Source organism: Archocentrus centrarchus, chromosome 20, assembly GCF_007364275.1.
Source record: "Archocentrus centrarchus isolate MPI-CPG fArcCen1 chromosome 20, fArcCen1, whole genome shotgun sequence".
Taxonomy (NCBI): Eukaryota; Metazoa; Chordata; class Actinopteri; order Cichliformes; family Cichlidae; genus Archocentrus; species Archocentrus centrarchus.
The window spans coordinates 27486403-27505637 of record NC_044365.1 but is presented as its reverse complement, the minus strand read 5'-3'; the positions used below and the strand labels follow the sequence as shown (position 1 = coordinate 27505637).

The 19235-nt window shown below is 39.2% G+C and overlaps 1 protein-coding gene across 1 annotated transcript in view; it reads left to right on the top strand.

The window, feature by feature from the left end:
* Positions 1–19235, top strand: part of stau2 (staufen double-stranded RNA binding protein 2) — a 117768-nt gene that overhangs the window by 36022 nt on the left and 62511 nt on the right. Inside the window, exons 8-11 of the mRNA XM_030756793.1 lie at positions 6515–6727; positions 7011–7148; positions 11653–11781; positions 15848–15905. Coding sequence (XP_030612653.1) covers positions 6515–6727; positions 7011–7148; positions 11653–11781; positions 15848–15905 — 538 coding nt within the window. The remainder of the gene's footprint in view (positions 1–6514; positions 6728–7010; positions 7149–11652; positions 11782–15847; positions 15906–19235) is intronic.

The following is a 19235-nucleotide window of genomic DNA, read 5'->3' as shown; positions in this document are numbered from 1 at the left end:
TTGCCTAACAAGATTCCTTCGGATTCTACGGGGAATCCTACCACATATTTTCTGACCATTAGAGTCACTTCACCCAATTTTTTTTGAATCCATGAAGTCTAGTGTGTCCTTGTATGAACCGCTGCTTCAGTGCTCCTTGGCTTTCACCATATCTCAGCTGACTCATCCAATATTCTCTCCCTCATCGCCCCCCCCTTCTTCGTCTGCACTCAGCAAGGTGCCAAAAACAAGAGAGGCTCAGTTTACAATGTGTGCCCCCTCCCTTCCTCTACAGAGTTCCTCCCTTCCACCTCTCCTACATCAGTCCCAAAAATTACAGAAGGCAGTTTCTTGTAGACGCTAGGGGGATATGAAGACGGGGCCGAGAGGAAATGAAATGTAAGGAGAGGAAGGGAGGTAAAGTCTTCTCACTGTGTTGACTTCGTTTGTTAATAAGAATTTACACAACACTGGAAAAAATTATCTGCAAAGCTGTCCAAGCCTCCCTTTTCCCTCCAGTTTTCTACTTCTTTGTTAAAAAAAAAATGCACTTACTCATCAGGGTATGGCATGGCTACCCTGTGTGTCCTACCCTGCATGGACCCTGAGGAATTACACTAGCCTTCCTGGAACTGCTATTAATAATTTTATCCAGCTAAATCTGGATTGACGTGATTCATTATCTGTCATGTCTTTGTCACTGTCAGCAATCATGCCGCTTTCATTTTCAGTCCCTCCAAATTGGAGGCTGAGAGCAGCAGTTTTTAAAAGCCACATTCCTCTGAGCGGTCTCTCCTCTGCTCACTGTCAGTCTGGAGACAGACTGTTCATTACTGCTGTCTGATGAGCAGTAAATCAGTAAATATCATCCATGTGCTTTCTCTCACAAAACGTCTTCTCTTTCACCATCTCTCAACATTTCTGTCAACAGTTCATTTTCTTTGACTATTTCACAAGTTACGAGTTGTGTGTATACAGCGTCTACTGTAAAGAGGCTTCATTATTTAAACCAGGGGGATCAGGTTCATTTTTTTTCTGTGCTACATCAAGAAAAATCTTTACAGGTCAGACTGCAACAAGCAGTAATCAATAAATTTATTAGTTTTTGCAAAGGGTGTGATTGCATACAACAAAATATTTCAGTCTGAGGATTCAAAATTACTGCACAAGCGCAAAAAAAATTGCAGTCTCTCCAATGGCCAAGACTGGTTCCAAAGATGGTTGGGCCTCATAGACTCGCACGTTAAAATGCCCAATTTCAGCCATGAAAATAGGACAAAGACAAAGAGCCATACATCCATATTATATGACCAAAATGAAAAATGAAAAAGAAATACCCATAAGGAAATAAGTAAATGGAGAAAAAAAGAAACAAACATCCATTCATTCGTTCATTCATTCATTCATTCATTCATTCATTCATTCATTCATTCATTCATTCATTCATTCATTCATTCATTTTCTTGTCTTTGAGCTAGGGATGGAGAAAAACACAGAAAGAAACCCCTGATATGATTAATCCAGCTGAGTCACATCACAGAGTTTCTTTGCCTTTTGCCTGTATCCAGAATTTTCCTTGTAAGTAAATAACAGTCATCTTCTCACTAGCTGAAGTAGTTTACAGTTTACAGTAACACACTGGTGAAGGGTAACTAAGTTAAAAAAAAAAAAAAAAAAAAACTCTAATGAGACTGTGAACACCTAAGTCAACAATGCCTTTTATTTAATAATGACACAATAAAATATGCCTATCAGTGCCTTGTTTGACAAGCAGAAACAGAGAGCACTTACGGGTGGATCTACCCTCAATATGTTGAACCATTATTTGCTAGTTCAAGTCTGCTTGAACTGGTGACTTATTCAGTAATTAGACCCTGGTCACAAGACTTTTGGAATTTGTTCTGTATTGGATTTGGTCTATTAGGATGGGAGGGCAGTCTGTCTGGACATGAAACTCCATAATCCATCATACGCGATAATAACTAAAAGAAAAATTAAAATCAGGGAGATGGAAATCCATCCTCTCCCTCTCCTTGCATAACATACCTTCCTCTCTCCCCCATAGTTTTGATTTCTCTTCTGCAGATTCACTTTCATCCGCAGTCTTGCATGCAGTATGCTCTCACTCTGCCACTATGCTGTGGTTGGAGACCAAGTGTGAATTACTGAATTACTCGTCTTTATGGGTGTCATTTTCCACATTCAGTCAATTAAATTCCAACTCAGTTGACAAAGTTTAGCTTTATATCGTTTCCTGCTACATCCTCTTTACTGAATCGTCTTTGATGCAGTCCCCTGCCAAACGCTTAACCTGACACACACAGATGTGTCCCACACAAAACAGTAATGGTCATCTCTCATGTGAATGCCTTTCACAGCAGCCATTTTTTCACATCATCTCATTCCTGCCCTTACTGGGGCATGAAATTACCCATGAGTCATTGCTAGCGAGTGTCTTCTTTCCCATCCTTCAGCAACGATGAGGGTCGTCGCCACCCTGCGAGTCAGTTGGCTCATTTAATCCCCCCGTCAGGCAATATCAAACAGATGTCAGCATCAAAGAGGAACCAATCTATAAATCACAGCTTGTGTGTTGGATCGGAGGCTCCTTTTGAAGGAGGACACAAGAGAAGAGGGTCCGAGCCAAGAACCACCCATCTTACAAGAAACAACTTCCCTCAGGGCTTGTCCATCCACCACTCATTACAAAAGAGCCTTTCTTCCCTTTACCAGTCCCCACTATTGTCCTACCCTGCTCCCATAGCCTCCTCTTCTAGAGTACCTGAGTTCTCGCGTACACAAATCCTCAGACTGCTCAGGGTATTAATGTCTCCATGCGACGCTGGAGACAAGGTCTCCCATGATTGAAAAAGAACAAATAAAAGAGACAAGAAAAGATGGGGACTGAAAAAAATCAACATTGAATTACCGAAGGTTTCCTGTATACAACCTGATCCTTGTCATTAGGTGGGAGATGGGTGTGTTTGTCCGTTTGTTTGCATGTATGTGTGTGTGACTGTGCGTGTAAATGAATGGAAGTGCTGAAATCCCATCGGTGTGGTGCAGATCCCGTGTCGTCTGCCAGGAGACTGACTGCAGCTCGTCTGCCGCCATCCTGTGCCAAGAGTATGTGGCATTGTATGCGTAGATATATACACTTTGTCTCATACTCTTTGTTGACTTACCATACGCATGCGGGCCACATTTGATCTCTTTCTTCCTGTTAGTAACTGCGTGTTTCCAATTTAAATAGCATAGATGAATCATAAGCAAGTGCAACACTTGTCGAGGGCTTATACTGTGGTATTTGTGTGAGTCTGTCCCATGGAAAAGCTGTTATGGATGAGTAAATCAAGAATGCAAAAAAACAGAACACCAACCTGATGCAGAAAGAGCATGTGTATAGTCACAGAACACTTTGACCTTTTCTCTGTAAAAAAATTACTATGATTTCTGGACAAGAAGAGAAGAGACATAACCCACCAAAACCAAAATATTAAAAAAAAAACAAAAAAAAAACAGTTTACTGTTTATTGAGATTATGTGCCAGAATATTCCTTGGCTGACACAACACATTTTGGGAGTCTGACAGTGACTTTTAACAGAGGTTCCTGGAATCAGCACGGTTGGGCGTGTCAGCCACTAACCCAGCAGGATACCTAATTTTCCTGTTACTTAAAGAAAAAATATTTATCTTTCTACGTGTGTTATGTGTGGAAAATGAGCTCCTTTTTTTTTTCAAATCCATTAACCGATGCAAGCTGAAGACTTTTAGGTGTTCTGTGTCATGGACAAGGAAATAGAGGATTACGGAGTGATTAACTAAAAAGATAGAGAAGCGACCAGAACTGAGAAGAGCTGAAGAGGCTTCCTGTCGTTTACATTTGATTATTTATTTCAACTGCGTCAAAGACATGCGTCTGATACATTTAGGTCCTTAAGTATTTGGACAAAGACATAATCTTTATAATTTTATCCATGTATACCATCACAGGTGATGTTAAATCAAATAATATGTGAGTTATGTGAGTGAAGTGCTGAGTTTCAGCTTTAGTTCAGAGGGTTTAACAGAAGTTTTACATTAACTGTTTATGAAGTTGGGCCATTTTTATGCATAGCCCTGCATTTTTAGAGCTTCAAAACTAATTGGACGAGTACTTTTGAGATTCTAGACTTCGGGCATTCAGTTACTGCAAAGGATTTTTATCCAAGTAATAAAAACAGGCCTTATATTTAAAATTATGTTGGTTTTTTCAATTACTTTTGAGCCTGTGAAAATGGGGGACTGCAATTGTGATCAGTTTACATACACATATCACGGGCGTGAATGAACATGAATGTCATGGTAATTTAAGGCTTGAGTTCTTTGAATGATTATGCAGCAGACATCTTTAATGACTTCAAAAAACAAAAAGAATGGGGTGCAGACATGTCCTGTTGGAACACCCAAGTCCATGTCCACGTTTCAACTGTCCAGCTGTTGATTTGAGGTGAAGTTGAAGAATTTGGAGGTAATCTTCTGCTGTTTCTTTTTTACTGGCAAAGAGAAACTACCAGTTACAGTCAATCAACAATGAGAAGTTAATAGGTGTTGGACTTGTCAAATTACAGTATATTTTAGAACCTTCAGCATCATTTATTAAAAGACTTAAGTGAGTGTATGTATAATTTTGACCCTGTGTGGATTAGAGAAAATCCAAAATAAATTCAAACTTGTGCATCCATTTTTTAAGTTATTAAAGATGTATGCTGTAGAATTATTCCACCCCGGAAAAAGAACAGTTCAAAGAAATCATTAAAAGCTCAAAATTACCATGACATACATGCTCATGATGAGTTAATGAAAGCATCTGAACACAACTTTATGTATAAAAAAGGCTGGAATTCCTAAACAGTTAATCCAATACTTTTGTAAAACTCCTTGAATTAAAGCTGAAAGTCATTCAGTTACATCTTAATTGTCTGATTTAAAATCCACTCTGGCGGTGTACAGAGGCAACATTGTTATTGTCCAGATACTTGTGGCCCTACGTACACGTTTCACTGTTAGTCCACTTCTGTTTCCTCAGGGTGACATAATCTTAGCTGAGCAGTGACCAGTGATGTGCATCGTGTCGTCATCGTCAACAGTATCGACAAAAAAAAATTCAGAATCGGGATGCTTCCAGTCCCATTGAATATTGTAATATACAAGAAGCTGCCATGTTACATTTCCCTTTTCTGGTGATGAGCAAGGCCAGAGTAGATCCCCTGGGTTGGAGTGAGTTTGGCTGATAGCTCGGACAGCTAGTGCTCTGAGGCTTCATTACAACACACTGTATGCTCATACTCATTGTGCAGCGATGCTGAGAGGCTAACGGGTTAGCATTGACGAGAAACATGAGGGCCAGTGTATGCTGTGTTAAGAAAATCTTGAAGTCAGTTGGGTATGAATAAAAAAAGCGATGATCGTGTTTGTGAAAAATGTTTTAATCACATCAACATTGTGTGTATCTGCTCTAAGTTTTCTGTGTTACTTGTGGGCACAGTTCTATGCGTGGTATCTGTCTAAATATTCACTAACTTATTTTTCTTTGGACTTGCCTTGTCACTTTAGTTTAATTGAACTAAAATGTTTGTTTTTGTGGGTACAGTGAAGGGTATGGGGGTATGGACACAGTATCCTTTGTTTTCCCTCAAGGTCTGGTATTAGTCTGTGTTGATGTGCGAAGTATTTGAGGAATGCTGTAGGTTCCACTTATCAGTTTAATCTGTTTTATCGGTCACTGGGTTCAAATCAACTGTTGCTAGATTGCATCTGATTGCTACAATTTGTGCTGTCTGCACCACAAATTAAGCTCAAATAAAGAAAATCAGCAGAGAGCGTGGGAGGGGGCTGAAAAATCCAAAGCAGCACACAGCTGCTACAAAAAAAGAGGGGAGAGCAAGGGAGAAAGCCATCAAGCTAGGAACTGATCCACATTAACTGAACATGTAGTGCTGGACCCAGTAAGTGTGTGAAATTTAATTCTTCCTCCAGTATGTTTTCCTATATAAGAACCCCACCTGCTACGCACACGTGCACACACTCGCACACTGTGGTTGGACTTCACAGGAAGTAGATGTGATTGCAGAAGCATGACCTAACGCCAGCCGGTGTTTGTTTTAGGTCTCCCAGGTGACCAGAGGCTAGAGGAAGGAAACTGAGCCTTCATCACTAGAGACTGTCATCTAGGAACATGTTACTTTTCATATGTGTGTTTTGTGCGTCAGTGTTGTTCAGTTCAGAGTGTTTTGTATATGGATAACACACCCGCATATGGGTGGGTAGCAGTGTGACCATCGAGAGCAGATGTTTTGGACCACCTGGTGTAGCTGCTCACAGAAAGCTTTGCACACACTCTCTTATACATATCACGCACAGCAGACCCCCCCCCCCCCCCCCCCCCAAAAAAAAACCCCACACACATTCATTAAAGTTTTTATGATCTTTTGTACTTTATTTCTTTTTTATGAAAAACTCTTCCCATCGTTGTTTCTCCTATAACTTTCCCAGGTGTTGAAGGAGAGTGGTCCCCCACACATGAAAAGCTTCCTGACCCGTGTCACTGTGGGGGAGTTCTCCGCTGAAGGCGAGGGCAACAGTAAGAAGCTGTCAAAGAAGCGCGCCGCTCTGTCCATCCTGCAGGACCTGAAAAAGCTTCCCTCCATACCCACTGTGGAAAAACCCAAGACGCACTACAAGAAACGAACCAAGACCATCCTCAAGGTACTTCAGTAAAGTGAACTCAGCAAGCACAACTGAGTGATGCACGGGAAAGAAAAAAGTTAATGTGAAATATGACAATATAAAAGTCATTCAAAGCATGTGTGAAATATGTTTTCTTCCCTGCTACTTTCCTGTGCTATCCCACTTGTGTCAGTGTTCCTATAATTTTGTTTCCATTCACTTATTTACATTATGAACAAAGACACACGCACCTGCTATCACGGAAGCTCATCAGAATAAGTGATTAGTACAAGTGATTGCGATTGTCTTCTTTTCTTCCTAGACAGGACCAGACTATGGACAGGGCATGAACCCAATCAGCCGTCTAGCCCAGATCCAGCAGGCCAAAAAGGAGAAGGAGCCCGAGTACCTGCTACTCTCAGAGAGAGGGATGCCCCGACGTCGGGAGTTCATCATGCAGGTAAGAAAAGACATTCCCAAACAAGGATTTTGAAAGGTTTTAGCAAACCCTACGATGTCCAGCAAATACCAAACCACTTTCTCAAATTAAGGTAATAATTAACAGCAGACCAGACACCAAGAATACATTGTAGACATTTAACCCACCTTGTCTCAATCCACTAACTCCACTATTACCACCTGCAGCTTAAAACTTATGCTTCTTAATGTTAGATATTTATTATAAGACATTTATTTGTAATGACATCATTATTAGTAATAAACTGGATTTTATGCTTCTAACTGGTAACACAGCTGATTGAAACACCGCCCACTAATTATAGTTTTGAATATTGCATTCATACAAACAGGCGGGTGTGGGCGGCATGGGTTCGAGTCCCGGCCTGTCACCAATTTGTCCGCGTGTCTTCCCCTGTATCTTTCCCCCATTTCCTGTCTCCCTCCACTGCCGATAAAAGCTGCTGTGGCCAAAAATGCAAATAAAACAAACAAACAAAAAAAGCAGCGGCCTGAGTCCTTACACATGTGAAGAAATTTGAACATGTTACTCCAGTACTGAAGTCATTGGCTCCTAGTCCAATATAGAATTACCTTTAAAATCCTTCTATTAGTTCATAAAGCACTCAATGGTTTGGCCCCCAGTACATCTCTGACTTGTTAAGTGTCTGTAACAACTCTTCAGGTCATCAGGTGTAGATCTTTTAACTGTTCCCAGAATTAGTGTGTTGAGGATGCTTTCAGTTACTGTGGTCCTGTTCTTTGGAAGAAGTTGCTGCCGGCCTGAGATCAATTACAACTTTGTCTACATTCAGAAACTAACTCAAAACCTTTTTATTCTCACAGGCTTACATTTAATAACGCACGCGAGTGTGTGTGTGTGTGTGTGTGTGTATCTTTCTGTACTAGCCCATTCTGGGTAAGTGTGTCAAGGTACTGAATGTTCACTTTATTATTTCTCTGTAGACTTTTGCTGTTTTTATTGCCTTAAGACATAGTAGACCTACATACATAGAGTTTTATGTTTTTATCTTTCATGTTAAGCATGTTGAGTTTACATGTAATGAGATGCACTGTATAATTAAAATTGCCATTGCTACTGCCAATGTGGCCTGTTCTAAATTAAGTAGGCTTAAGGAAGTAAAAAGAATAAGGTTATATATGTCAGAGAAGTAAAGGAGCTTAGCTAATATCTGCTGAATTCTGGTCTGCTACATACATCAAAGCATGGCTATATGTGGATAAAGGTGCAAGAAATACACGAGGTTTCTTAGGTTCCCCTGGGGATTATGATCCCGAACTGCAGTAGCGTGACAGCTCTGCTATATTCAAACAAAGGCCTTTTTGAACAGCCTGCTAATGTCCAGAAACAAACTATTCCCTTTCTGGACCACTGACCAGCTTTGTCCTTTCAAGTGTGGAGCCTGTTTCTGGTTTTGCCTCTGCAGTATTTTTTATTAACTATGTCAAAGGAAGAAAAAAAAAGGTTGTTGGTTAATGTTTAGTCACCACAAAACATGTAAAGATTTAATCCATTTGGTGCAAATCTGGTTATTATGTGAGGAACAGGTGGTAGTATAGTTGAAATCTTAAAGTTTGTTTTCATTCTGACTGCATTTAAAAGATGGATTATAATTATGAATTTTCTTCAGTATGCTGTTAGTACCTTGGACCTGCTCATGTTTCCTTTCACTGATTTCTCTTCTTCTCTTTGTCTCTCATGCCCGTCATTCCTTTCTGAAATGTTCTGTTTAACATTTATTATTTTTATAGATGACGTTAAAGCTTAGAATAGATGAACATTCATCTATACAGCCCTGTTTCCATCACCGGAGCAGCCAACTTTTTTATGCTATCACATTTCAAGTTGTCGGTTACTAATAAAGACGATGCGAAGTCTATTTTCTGTACCGCCGGAAGGTATGAGAATGTGGCTGTGTATTAAGGAGCTAGTATTCATAAAATTTTGCTTTTCTCTGGGAGCTGCAACCTTTACCCTTTAACTTAGTTATGGGTGATTTAGTGTTTATTGCTAGCCCAGTAAACAGAGTAGGATCTTTGTGTGAGGAAAGAATCTCATCAGCTACCACTGTTGTCTCACTCAGAGTTGTTTATCCTATTTGAGGTCATGCATAAAAACCACAGGAGAAGAAAAACGATTTTGTGTCTCCAAGTTATTGCAAATCTGTCAGTTAGTACACTGTGTGGTTTAGGCTTGGAATTTGCTCTCTCTAACTTACCTGCATTACAAATATTAAAATAATTAATGTTAAAATAAACAAAAATCTTGAAAAATCACTTGTTCATTTTAAAAGGAAAACGTGAACTTATCATTTAGATGTAATATTTTAAAAATGTTCCTAGTAAGCTCTCATAAATCAGTCAAGCAGATTATGTAGAATTGGGAATCCATACAGTGTTATGGTTCAGTAATCATATATTCACAACACAACAACTCTGCAGTACAAAGACAATCTTTATCAGTACATTGTGATACTTTTTTAACAGAAGAAGGAGAAATTGTGTGTTTGTGTGTTATAGTTCTAACCCCTAACCCTAACCACTTTTAATGAGTCGCTTCATTTAATTTGCTCTCTGATGTTTCCCCTGCTGTCCATGCCGCCTGACACTTTCCCCTGAGTTTCTTAATCTTAACTTCATATATTAAGCCGTTACAGCCAGTTTACAGTCGGCTAAGAGCGTTTTCATGAGAATATTGATATTTGGCATCAGTGCATTGATAGCATATTACATGAGGAAGTGATTAGTTATATTGCTGTTTTGATATTCTGTCCCAACCTTAATGTAAAAAAAATATCGGCATACTGTGAACCATGCAAAAGTATAACTTAGTGTGCTGCTTGACCTTTAGTTATTGTTTCAGGGGCGATGACAAAAATAGGTATTTTAAAATTTTCTAAGATAGCCAGACCTTCTTAATTCATTTGTACAAGGCACTTCTAAATTTGTTCGTAGAGTATGAACAAAGTCATGTACAAAAATATCGATGAAATACTGATTGTTCGTGTGCATGGTTTGAGCAGATTTCCTTTTGGTCATTATTTACAGTTTTCCCAAACACCACAAGCCAAAATAAAATAAAAAAGCCCAGAAAACAAAATAATAAATCAAAAAGTGTAGGCCTTAATCTTTTAGTCAAATATTTCCCAGTATTGCTTATCTTATCTCACCTCACCTTACCTTATCTTACCTTGTCGTCACTTACAAATTTATTGGCACTATCCCGCAAGAATCTGAGTTTTTTATTTTGACGCATGGCGGTACATAGATTGTATGCAGATTGCACAAGCCTCTTTGTTTAGATTGTGAGTCTGATTGACTAACATGCACACAGTGGTAAGTACAAAATAAGCAGGTGTGCAGGTTTCATAAATTTGACACCTAAATGCTCCAGACCAGCAAACATCCGCTTTTATAGAGGTGCTCACACTTGCTGTTGATCAGTTAATCAAGCATTTGCATTAAACATTTGATTATCAGCACCTGACTGCAACTTACGCTCTAAATTCCTATAGAAGCAGTAATGGTGTACTTTTCACAGGACTGTAGCTTTGTAGGTTAAATGAAACAAACTAACAAAGCTGGTATAATGCAGTTTGTTTTCTTATTTATGCACACCATCAGAGATTGTGCAGGCTGTCTCTCTCAGTCAAACTCTCTTTTTTAGTCTCTCGTTCCATAATCCTTTTCTTTCATGTGAAGAACAGAGCTTCTCTTAGCATCAGGCCGTAATTCAGCCTCAAACCTATTCTCCATGCCTCTTTGATACACACATTAGTCCCTGTGAGTGTGTGCGTTCTTTTGTGCAGTCCACTCCATCTTCTAAAATTTCCACATTGTTTCCTTTGGTAAGCAGAAGGGCTCAAATGAGTCTCTGTTTTCGTACCATTTGTCTGAAGCCATCACTACAGAAAGGGCTCCACCTTTTGTCAAATGCCTTTTCAGGAGCTGCTCATCGTCTGAATTTTGATAAAAGAGTGATTGTGTTTGTTTAGTGATTGAAGAATTTATTGAGGTCTTCCTTCCTTCTCCTTCTGTTGTGACCTTCACGATGTATTCAGATGAGTACTTAGTGAGCATGTCAGACCACTTTGAGTGAGTGCGCTGAGGCCTGGCAGTTCACAGGCTTTGGCTTCCAGAATGTTATTTGTACAGTGTAATTGTCTGTTTGGATAACATAACGACGTCTGATATTCTCTTGGAAATTTCTGCTTACATTCTGTGTGGACAGATTTAATGTTTTGGGATTACTGAAAAACAAACACTTCACTCAGATTCTTTTTGTGCAGTGTGCACTGCATGGCTGCCTCAGCTCAGAAAATGAGTGAAAATATTTTTTTTTTCTTTAGTAAGAAACAATTATATGTGGTCACAACAGGATGCATCAGTAAAGCCAGAATGTTCAGTTGTGAACCTGAAAATGTTGTGACTGTGTGTGCTGGTTTTTTTATATGTGTGTATGTGTGTTTTCATCCATGCACGTGCAGGTGAAGGTGAATAATGAGGTTGCCACGGGAACAGGGCCCAACAAGAAGGTGGCGAAGCGGAATGCAGCTGAGGCTATGCTGCTACAGCTGGGATACAAGGCCTCCACGGTGCCTCAGAACCCCGCTGAGGTAAAAATTTGACAACAATCCTCCAGCTTGCCTACCCCAGCTTGTATATTTCATATCCATTTTATATACACAAGCCTCCCACTTTGCTGCGCAACTGTTTATTTTACCTCCTGACTGGTAGTAGTTGTATATTGTTGAATGTTGAATTAAATTTTTTTAAATATTGTACATGATTAATTATCCAGAAGTTTTTGTTCTGAGTAGTTGCAGTTTTAGAAATGTAAATATTCCCAGGACTGACATCTTTATATGTATGAATGTTTTTTTTGTTTGTTTTCATAACATTGATTTAATTTGATTGTGTTTCATAAATAAGAGCTACAGATCACATTTGCATCTGATTTTTTGCAGGTGCTAAAATGAAAACATGTTAACCTGCTGAAGAGGTGGTACATACTGTATATACTCACCATACACTTTATTGGGTTCATCCCCATTCTGATGCCCAGTTTGAACTTCAGCAGGTTGTCTTGATCATATAGATCTACATGCCTAAATGCACTGAGCTGTTGCCATGAATTTACATCTGTTGCCATCCAAGCGTCTGGACCGCGAGGGCAGCAGTCTAAGCAGAGACGCCCAGACAACACTTTTCATTTGTTATTAGCATTACAGCTCAAAGAATACACTGAAAAAAATATAACATTGACTCAACTTAAAAAAAATTGAAGTAATCTGTCACACCTAATATTTTAGCATTGACCAAATGTAAATAAATCTTTTAGTGTAACCTAAAATTTTTAAATTCATGTAAACTAATTTATAAAGGTGAAGAGAGCCCATTCTTTCAAATTGTTCTAAATCAAAATAAATACATTGGCTTTATTACTTAATGTAAATATTCTACTAAATCTAACCTGAAAATGTAAAGTTGATGTAAACCACTTTGAAATGTTTGGGATTTGGAACATTTGTGGCCACTGCTGTGTCCTTGGTGAGTCTGGTGAGGGGCTGCTACGCAACACTGTCATCTGTATGTGCAGAAACTGAGGAGTCATCATTGTCCAGGCCACTTACAGAAGTGTTGCCAATTACTGCGGGATCAACCGAGTACAAAACAACAGTTGTGGTATCAACTGAACAACTTTGATAATTCTAAGATAATCACAGATGAAGAGGTCAGATTCACAAATATGTTCCCAAAAATCGGTGTCCTTGTACTGCAGCCTAATGTGTCCCGGTTTGTGGCTTTATTATTTGGAACATGAGCTCGGGTTCAACTTGTGCTGTTGTCAGTTGTCACTACATCAGTCTGTACATTTTTTCAAATTATTCTATTCTGTAAATTTGTTCTTTTTCCCCAGAATTATACTACCCAGTTGCACATCCTATTACTGTATTATGTTTTAAGTTTTCCTTTAATGTACAGCTTCTTCTTTTTTTTTTTAGGTTATTTTATTTATAGTGTGACACTACAGCATACAGCCTACACAAAACAATGCATGGCTTCCACATGTAAACACGTAGCAGTTAGCAAAATGACAGCTGCGTGTCTCCCCGATCACAGCCTTCAGCCAGTCCAGTGTTTCTGTTTCAGTGATCTGAACATTCTGATATCCAGATAAGTGATATACCTTCCACAGAATAGCTGCCGCATCACTACATGATTTCCCTAATCAGGCGATACAGGAACAGCTGACTGTCTCCACCACTCCACTTTCCCTTAGCATGACCCATGCTAAGCGCTTAGCTTGGCTGATGCTCTGGCTCGGCTCTACAGCTGCTTTAAGGAAAATAACGTTGCCTTGTTTGTTCAGCATTACTTTATTGTTTTTATTGCTTTGAAGGCAATTATACGCCTCGGTGCTCTTATAATTACGTGATTCCTTACCATCAACACCTTTGGAAAAAAACAAGGTAATTGATAATGTCGATTTAGCTGACTTTGGGCCATAATTTCATGTCATCTACCCAGTCAGTGAGAAGTGACGGGTGAGGCACTGTTACTGAATTGTCCTCGCTGCTTTTTAAAACATCCTTGCAGTGTATCCACCTCCAATGTGGTACCATTTAGGCCAGGTAAAAGAAACTGCAGTGTCAAAATGTTTAAATGAACGGCAAGCATGTCCCCCCACATCTGTAAACAACAGCGCAAATGGAAGTAAAATACCGGCTTCCGCTATGAATTATGGGTAATGGCGCGAAGTCAGGAATACTGCGGATGCCGCCAGAACTTAGTTTTAAAGACTGCGCACGAGCAAATCATACTCAACCTAATAAAATGCTTTCATCAAAATTTAAAATTTCACTTCGGTGCCCTGCTATCAGTACAATTATAGTGTCCCTGTGTCCCTGGGCAAGACACTTAACCCACATTGCCTAAGTGTGAATGTGGTTGTGTGTTTGGTGGTGGTCGGAGGGGCCGTAGGCGCAAATTGGCAGCCACGCCTCTGTCAGACTGCCCCAGGGCAGCTGTGGCTACATTAGTAGCTTACCACCACCAGGTATGATTGAGGTGTGAATGAATAGTGCATGAAATTGTAAAGTGTCTTTGGGTGTCTAGAAAAGCGCTATATAAGACTAATGCATTATTATTATTATTTAGTAAGGTAGAAAAATTTAATTGACCCATAAGCATAAATTACACAGCTTAGTTTAACTGAGCAAACTAATATTTTTTATTTATTGGAATCCAAAAAAAAAAAAACACATTACACTAATGACAGTGCAGGTTTACTTTTTTCAGTGTAGTGACAATGGACGGTTCCTGTAAAGCTGTATGCTGAAGGACTACATAAAGAAACTCAGTGCACGGCCCTGACTTTGTCATTTCTACAGCCTTGCACAGAAATTCTGATATTCGATTCCCAGATTTATCACAAGTCCCAGTGCTGCTGACCTATTATGCAACCCGTTCAGCTCCCCTGAGCCAAGTGTATTTTGCAAGCAACCATCGATCACCAACATCTTTATTCACCTCGTTGGTTTTTAAGCTCAAGGGAGCAGAATCAGATTGAGATAATGTTACATAACCAGTCTCTTCATAGAATGTTAATTGTTCCCCAGACAGCTCATTAGTTAGATATGTGATGCTGCATATATGTATAATATTCAGAAAACCAGATCTTAAAGCCCTATGCTCCAAATAAAAGCTTATCTCAGTTTGCAGCCAGTAATTCCCTTCCTTTCAGTTTTATTCCTCAGCTCTGACATTAATTACTTTGATCTTCTGTGTAGTTACTACTACTAAGACATAAGCAGAGCAGTTTTTGAAAGTGTTAAACACTTTGCACACTGAATGCCCCAGTTACACGAGTCTCCAGGGGAATGTCAAATGTTGCACACATGTAATCAAATCCATCATTGGATGTTTAATTTTTTAGCCCTATAAACCACTGTGTTTTGTTTTCTAAGGTTTCAGATATGTGAGTCTGCTATTCTGGAAATAAGCAGTGTGTCGAGTCTCACTGTTTAAGCTAATTTCTGGCAAGAAGTGAGACCTTTCTGGTTACGCTCATGATACAATATTTAGACAGAACAAAGTTAGCGGCTGATACGTGACTCTGCAATAGCTTGACAACTCTGACAGCATCTGTGTACGAATTAATTAAACAGCTTACTTTTCTTTTGATCTCACACAGCCCAGAGCTTTGTAGCTCTTGTAAGATAGGTCGTCTTTCTTTAGAGCTCTTGCTCTCACGCCATCCTTCCATCCCTCCCTTTTCTCTGTTCTCTGGGAGGTCTCTTGCACTGAGTTTCGACTGTGGCATGGGTGAATTTACAGCCACGTCATCTCCTCAGCTGTCACACATTTGAAAAATGATTTGTTTCAGTTTCACATGTGTTTGTGGCTGTGTGTACTTGCAGGCAGATGCACATACCACAGCAGAAGTAACAAATTGAATAGGAGCTTTTTTTTTTTGTTACTAAACACTGACAGCCCCCCTAATTAAGTAGCTGGCCTAGAGACACTAGGCTCCTTAAGCATCCCCTCCTGTGAGCACTTGTCTCTTTGTGGACCAAACAGTAGGAAGGAACTTGTCTGACATGCGTGAAGAAGCTGTCTGTTCAAGAATCTACATCTCTCTTACCTCCCCCTTCTCTCCTTCTCTCCACATCACTACAGATGGACAACAAAGGCTGGAATGGACAAAAGGCGTCTTTTACCGAAGCGACAAGCAACAGTGAGTATCGGCACGTCTCCCTGTGTTTCTTTCCATTTCCTTCTCCTCCTCCTCTCCGGCTCTCCATCATTCCCTCCATCCTGCAGGTGGTTTTAGCCACCGAGATGGCCCGGCGTTTAATCTCTGTGACTGGTCAATGGGCCTCTGACTGTCAGCTTAATTGGCCGTGCGTCCTCGTGGGGAGCCTGCGAATTCAGGCTCATTCACACAGGCTTACAGGGCCGGCACACAGAGGCCCTCTAGGGAGTCCCTCCGCTGCCTTCCTGTGCAGAAAACATAGCCTTTCACTCAGGATTAACACACAAGCACACAGGAGTACAGATGCACACACACACCCTTAATCCTAAACACAGAGAGACACTGCAACTGTCATACATGTTAAGTAGTGAATGTTTATCATATCAGTAATTAAAGTAGTAAGATGAAAAACAGCAAATAAAATGTATACAAAGCTGGTTTGCCTTTTGCAGTAAAACTAGTAAAACTGTTTCCATACATGTTCATGGAGTTGCACAGTCTTGTTAGACATTAAACATTAAATAGAGCAGATAACTGCCAGGTGGCCAGTGGATACAGTGGATGTCATGCACCCTGCCTTCTGTATGGTGTAACCCAGGCAGCATCCCATGATAAACCAAGTATTTCCAGCAGTGTGGTGGACTTTCACCTGTTGTTTGTTACATGTGTGAAAGGAAACTACAGACAGTGTTCTAACCTAGTGTTCTAACCTGATTCTCTTGACATTGTCCAGCTTCCATTATCCAGAAGGCCGCTAATGCAACAAAAAGCTGACTGCCTATGACTCTGGTGCTGCAAGTGCTGACACAGCTTTTGTAGTAAGGTTTGTGTTGTAACTAGTTGCTGAAATAGAATAACTAATTAACTAATTACTACAACTAGTACTACAGAATGCCAAACTAGTGCCAAAAGGGACCAAAGTAGTGGAAAGGACAGAACTCTAATGTCTGTGCTCTGGAATAAATGCTCAAACAGTGATTCTGTAATGGTCTTGTATGGTAGTTTAAATGTGTATTGACAACACAAACAACGTGGTTGGGCAATGGCAACAGCAGTCAGTTCATTGATCCAGTGTAAACATCCAGTATGGACAGCAGTGAATGAAAGCACTCCAGGTCCCTAAGTAGTAGCACTACTAGTGGGATAATCAAATAAAATATTTAAATATAGTTTATAATCAAATACCAAAGCTAATGATGTTGCTGTAATTCATGCTTGATATAATTTGGAAAAGATTAGCATGCTAACAGTCTAAACTATGATGGTAAATATAGTTAACATTATAAAGATCAGCATGTTAGCATTACCATGTAATATGTGGACAAGCCTGTTAACATGGAACTGGATAGAAAAGAGAAACAAACAAAAAAACTTGGAAAATACCTTATGGACAACTTCAAATGAGACAAATGCAAAAGACATTTCATGGCTGGATTTATGCAAGATCTTACATGGGAATGTGGTGGCCTTAAAGAACGTTTTATTTATAGAAGAGGCTCAGTCTCAAAGGACTCTTCACTGAGAACCTTAAGGATGCAATTTTGAAACAGCTGGTCTCCATCAGTATGTGTTGTTAATTTGGCTGTCTTGTCTGTAATCAAAATAAAAATAATGAAAAAAATCTATCATTAAAGTCAAGAAGCTATTTCAAGAATGTACATTCTATTTTTAGTTAGTTTTTTTTTTTTTTTTGTGGTCTACAGAGCCGGGCAGTGATGTTGGCTTCTAGTTGTGCCACATGTGGCATATTGCAGGTGAAATAAATTTCCAAAGAATTAATTTTTTGTGCTGTTGCTTAAGCAGATTTATATGTATATATCTGAGTTTGATTTTTTTTTTTTTTTTGGCCTTGATTCATTAAAAAAAAGCAGCTGTAAGTACTTTTAAACCAGATACCAGGAAAGTAAATGCCAGCAGCTTGAGAAAGAGCAGTTTGTGGCTCAAATGAACAATCTGTGAGATGTCGAGCAGCAGAGTGGAAAACAGATAGCTTTAATAGATTCAAATGTGCTGTCGTCACTTTGGCCTAATGGAGGCTTTTGGCAGAGCTGCAGCCTTCTGACATGGGGGATCCAACTTTACTCTGGAGAGGAGAATGGATGTCATGCTTAGCGTGCTCATGTTGAGAGAGTAATCGCCCAGATTTGTTGCATTGCTCATTGCTGGTTTAGACTTGATAGACAGAATCCAGATGAGAACTGTGCCTCTGCCACAATTTTTATAGCACTCATATCTGTGATTTAGTCCAATTTCTGAAAGATATATCATCTAAATTATATTTCTAGATAAATGATTGTTCTCTTGGAAAAACTATTTTGGGGGTTGTGGTTTCTATGGAAGCCCAGTATTCAATCATTGCCCAATACCTCCAGAGTAGAGCCTCTTGGGAAACAAAATCTTCCTTTTTTTGATGACTGTTCCTATTGTTGGCTTGGAGTGTGCCTTTGGTCCATTGCCATTTTCACTTAGTTTATCTCACACTCAGCATGAGGCTTAACTGTCTGCTAATTAGCTCTTTAAAGTTGCCTAAACCGCACAACACTCACACGACGCTGTCTGAATAATGTTTATTACATAAACACCATTTACAACTCATTCAAACAGATACAGCTGGTCTCAGTTTTCTGTGTGCATTTGTCTGTAAGTACTGAATGGAAGATGTTTCTTGTTTGTCCTTTGTTTTCATGCAAATTGTGAATAAGTAGAAGTCTGGCTGAAAATAATTTATTTTGCTCTCAGCTGTTCAGATTTTACGAGCGTTTAAACAGGAACCGTGTTTATAGGTAAATAAAATTAAAAGGGATTTTAAAGTTCTAATCCTGAATATTTTAGTCATCTTTTTTAATGTAGAAACATCTGTTTACAGCTTTTTATAATGGTGCCAATGCATATTATGCAGATCTGTTTTAAGATAAGAGATAAGATAAGATAAGATAAAACTTTAATGAGCCCACGACTGAGAAATTGGCGTATTACAACAGCTCAAGTACAGAGACGAAGAATGAAATAAAATAAAATGAAATAAAATAAAATAAAATAGAAAACACTATATACATAAAATATATATAAATACACATATACATCAAAACACAATATACATATATCAAAACACTATATACATTTGTAGAGATGAAACTTATTAACAAATAAGAATAGATCATTTGTCGGAAGCACGGCTAAAGAACTTATTTTCTCGTTTAGTTTAATCTTATGAGTAGGAGTCCCAGAATAACTCATAAAACAGTTAAAGTCACTATCAACACCCACAGTCACGGTGCTATCACAATGCGATTCTTCGGTACTCATTACATT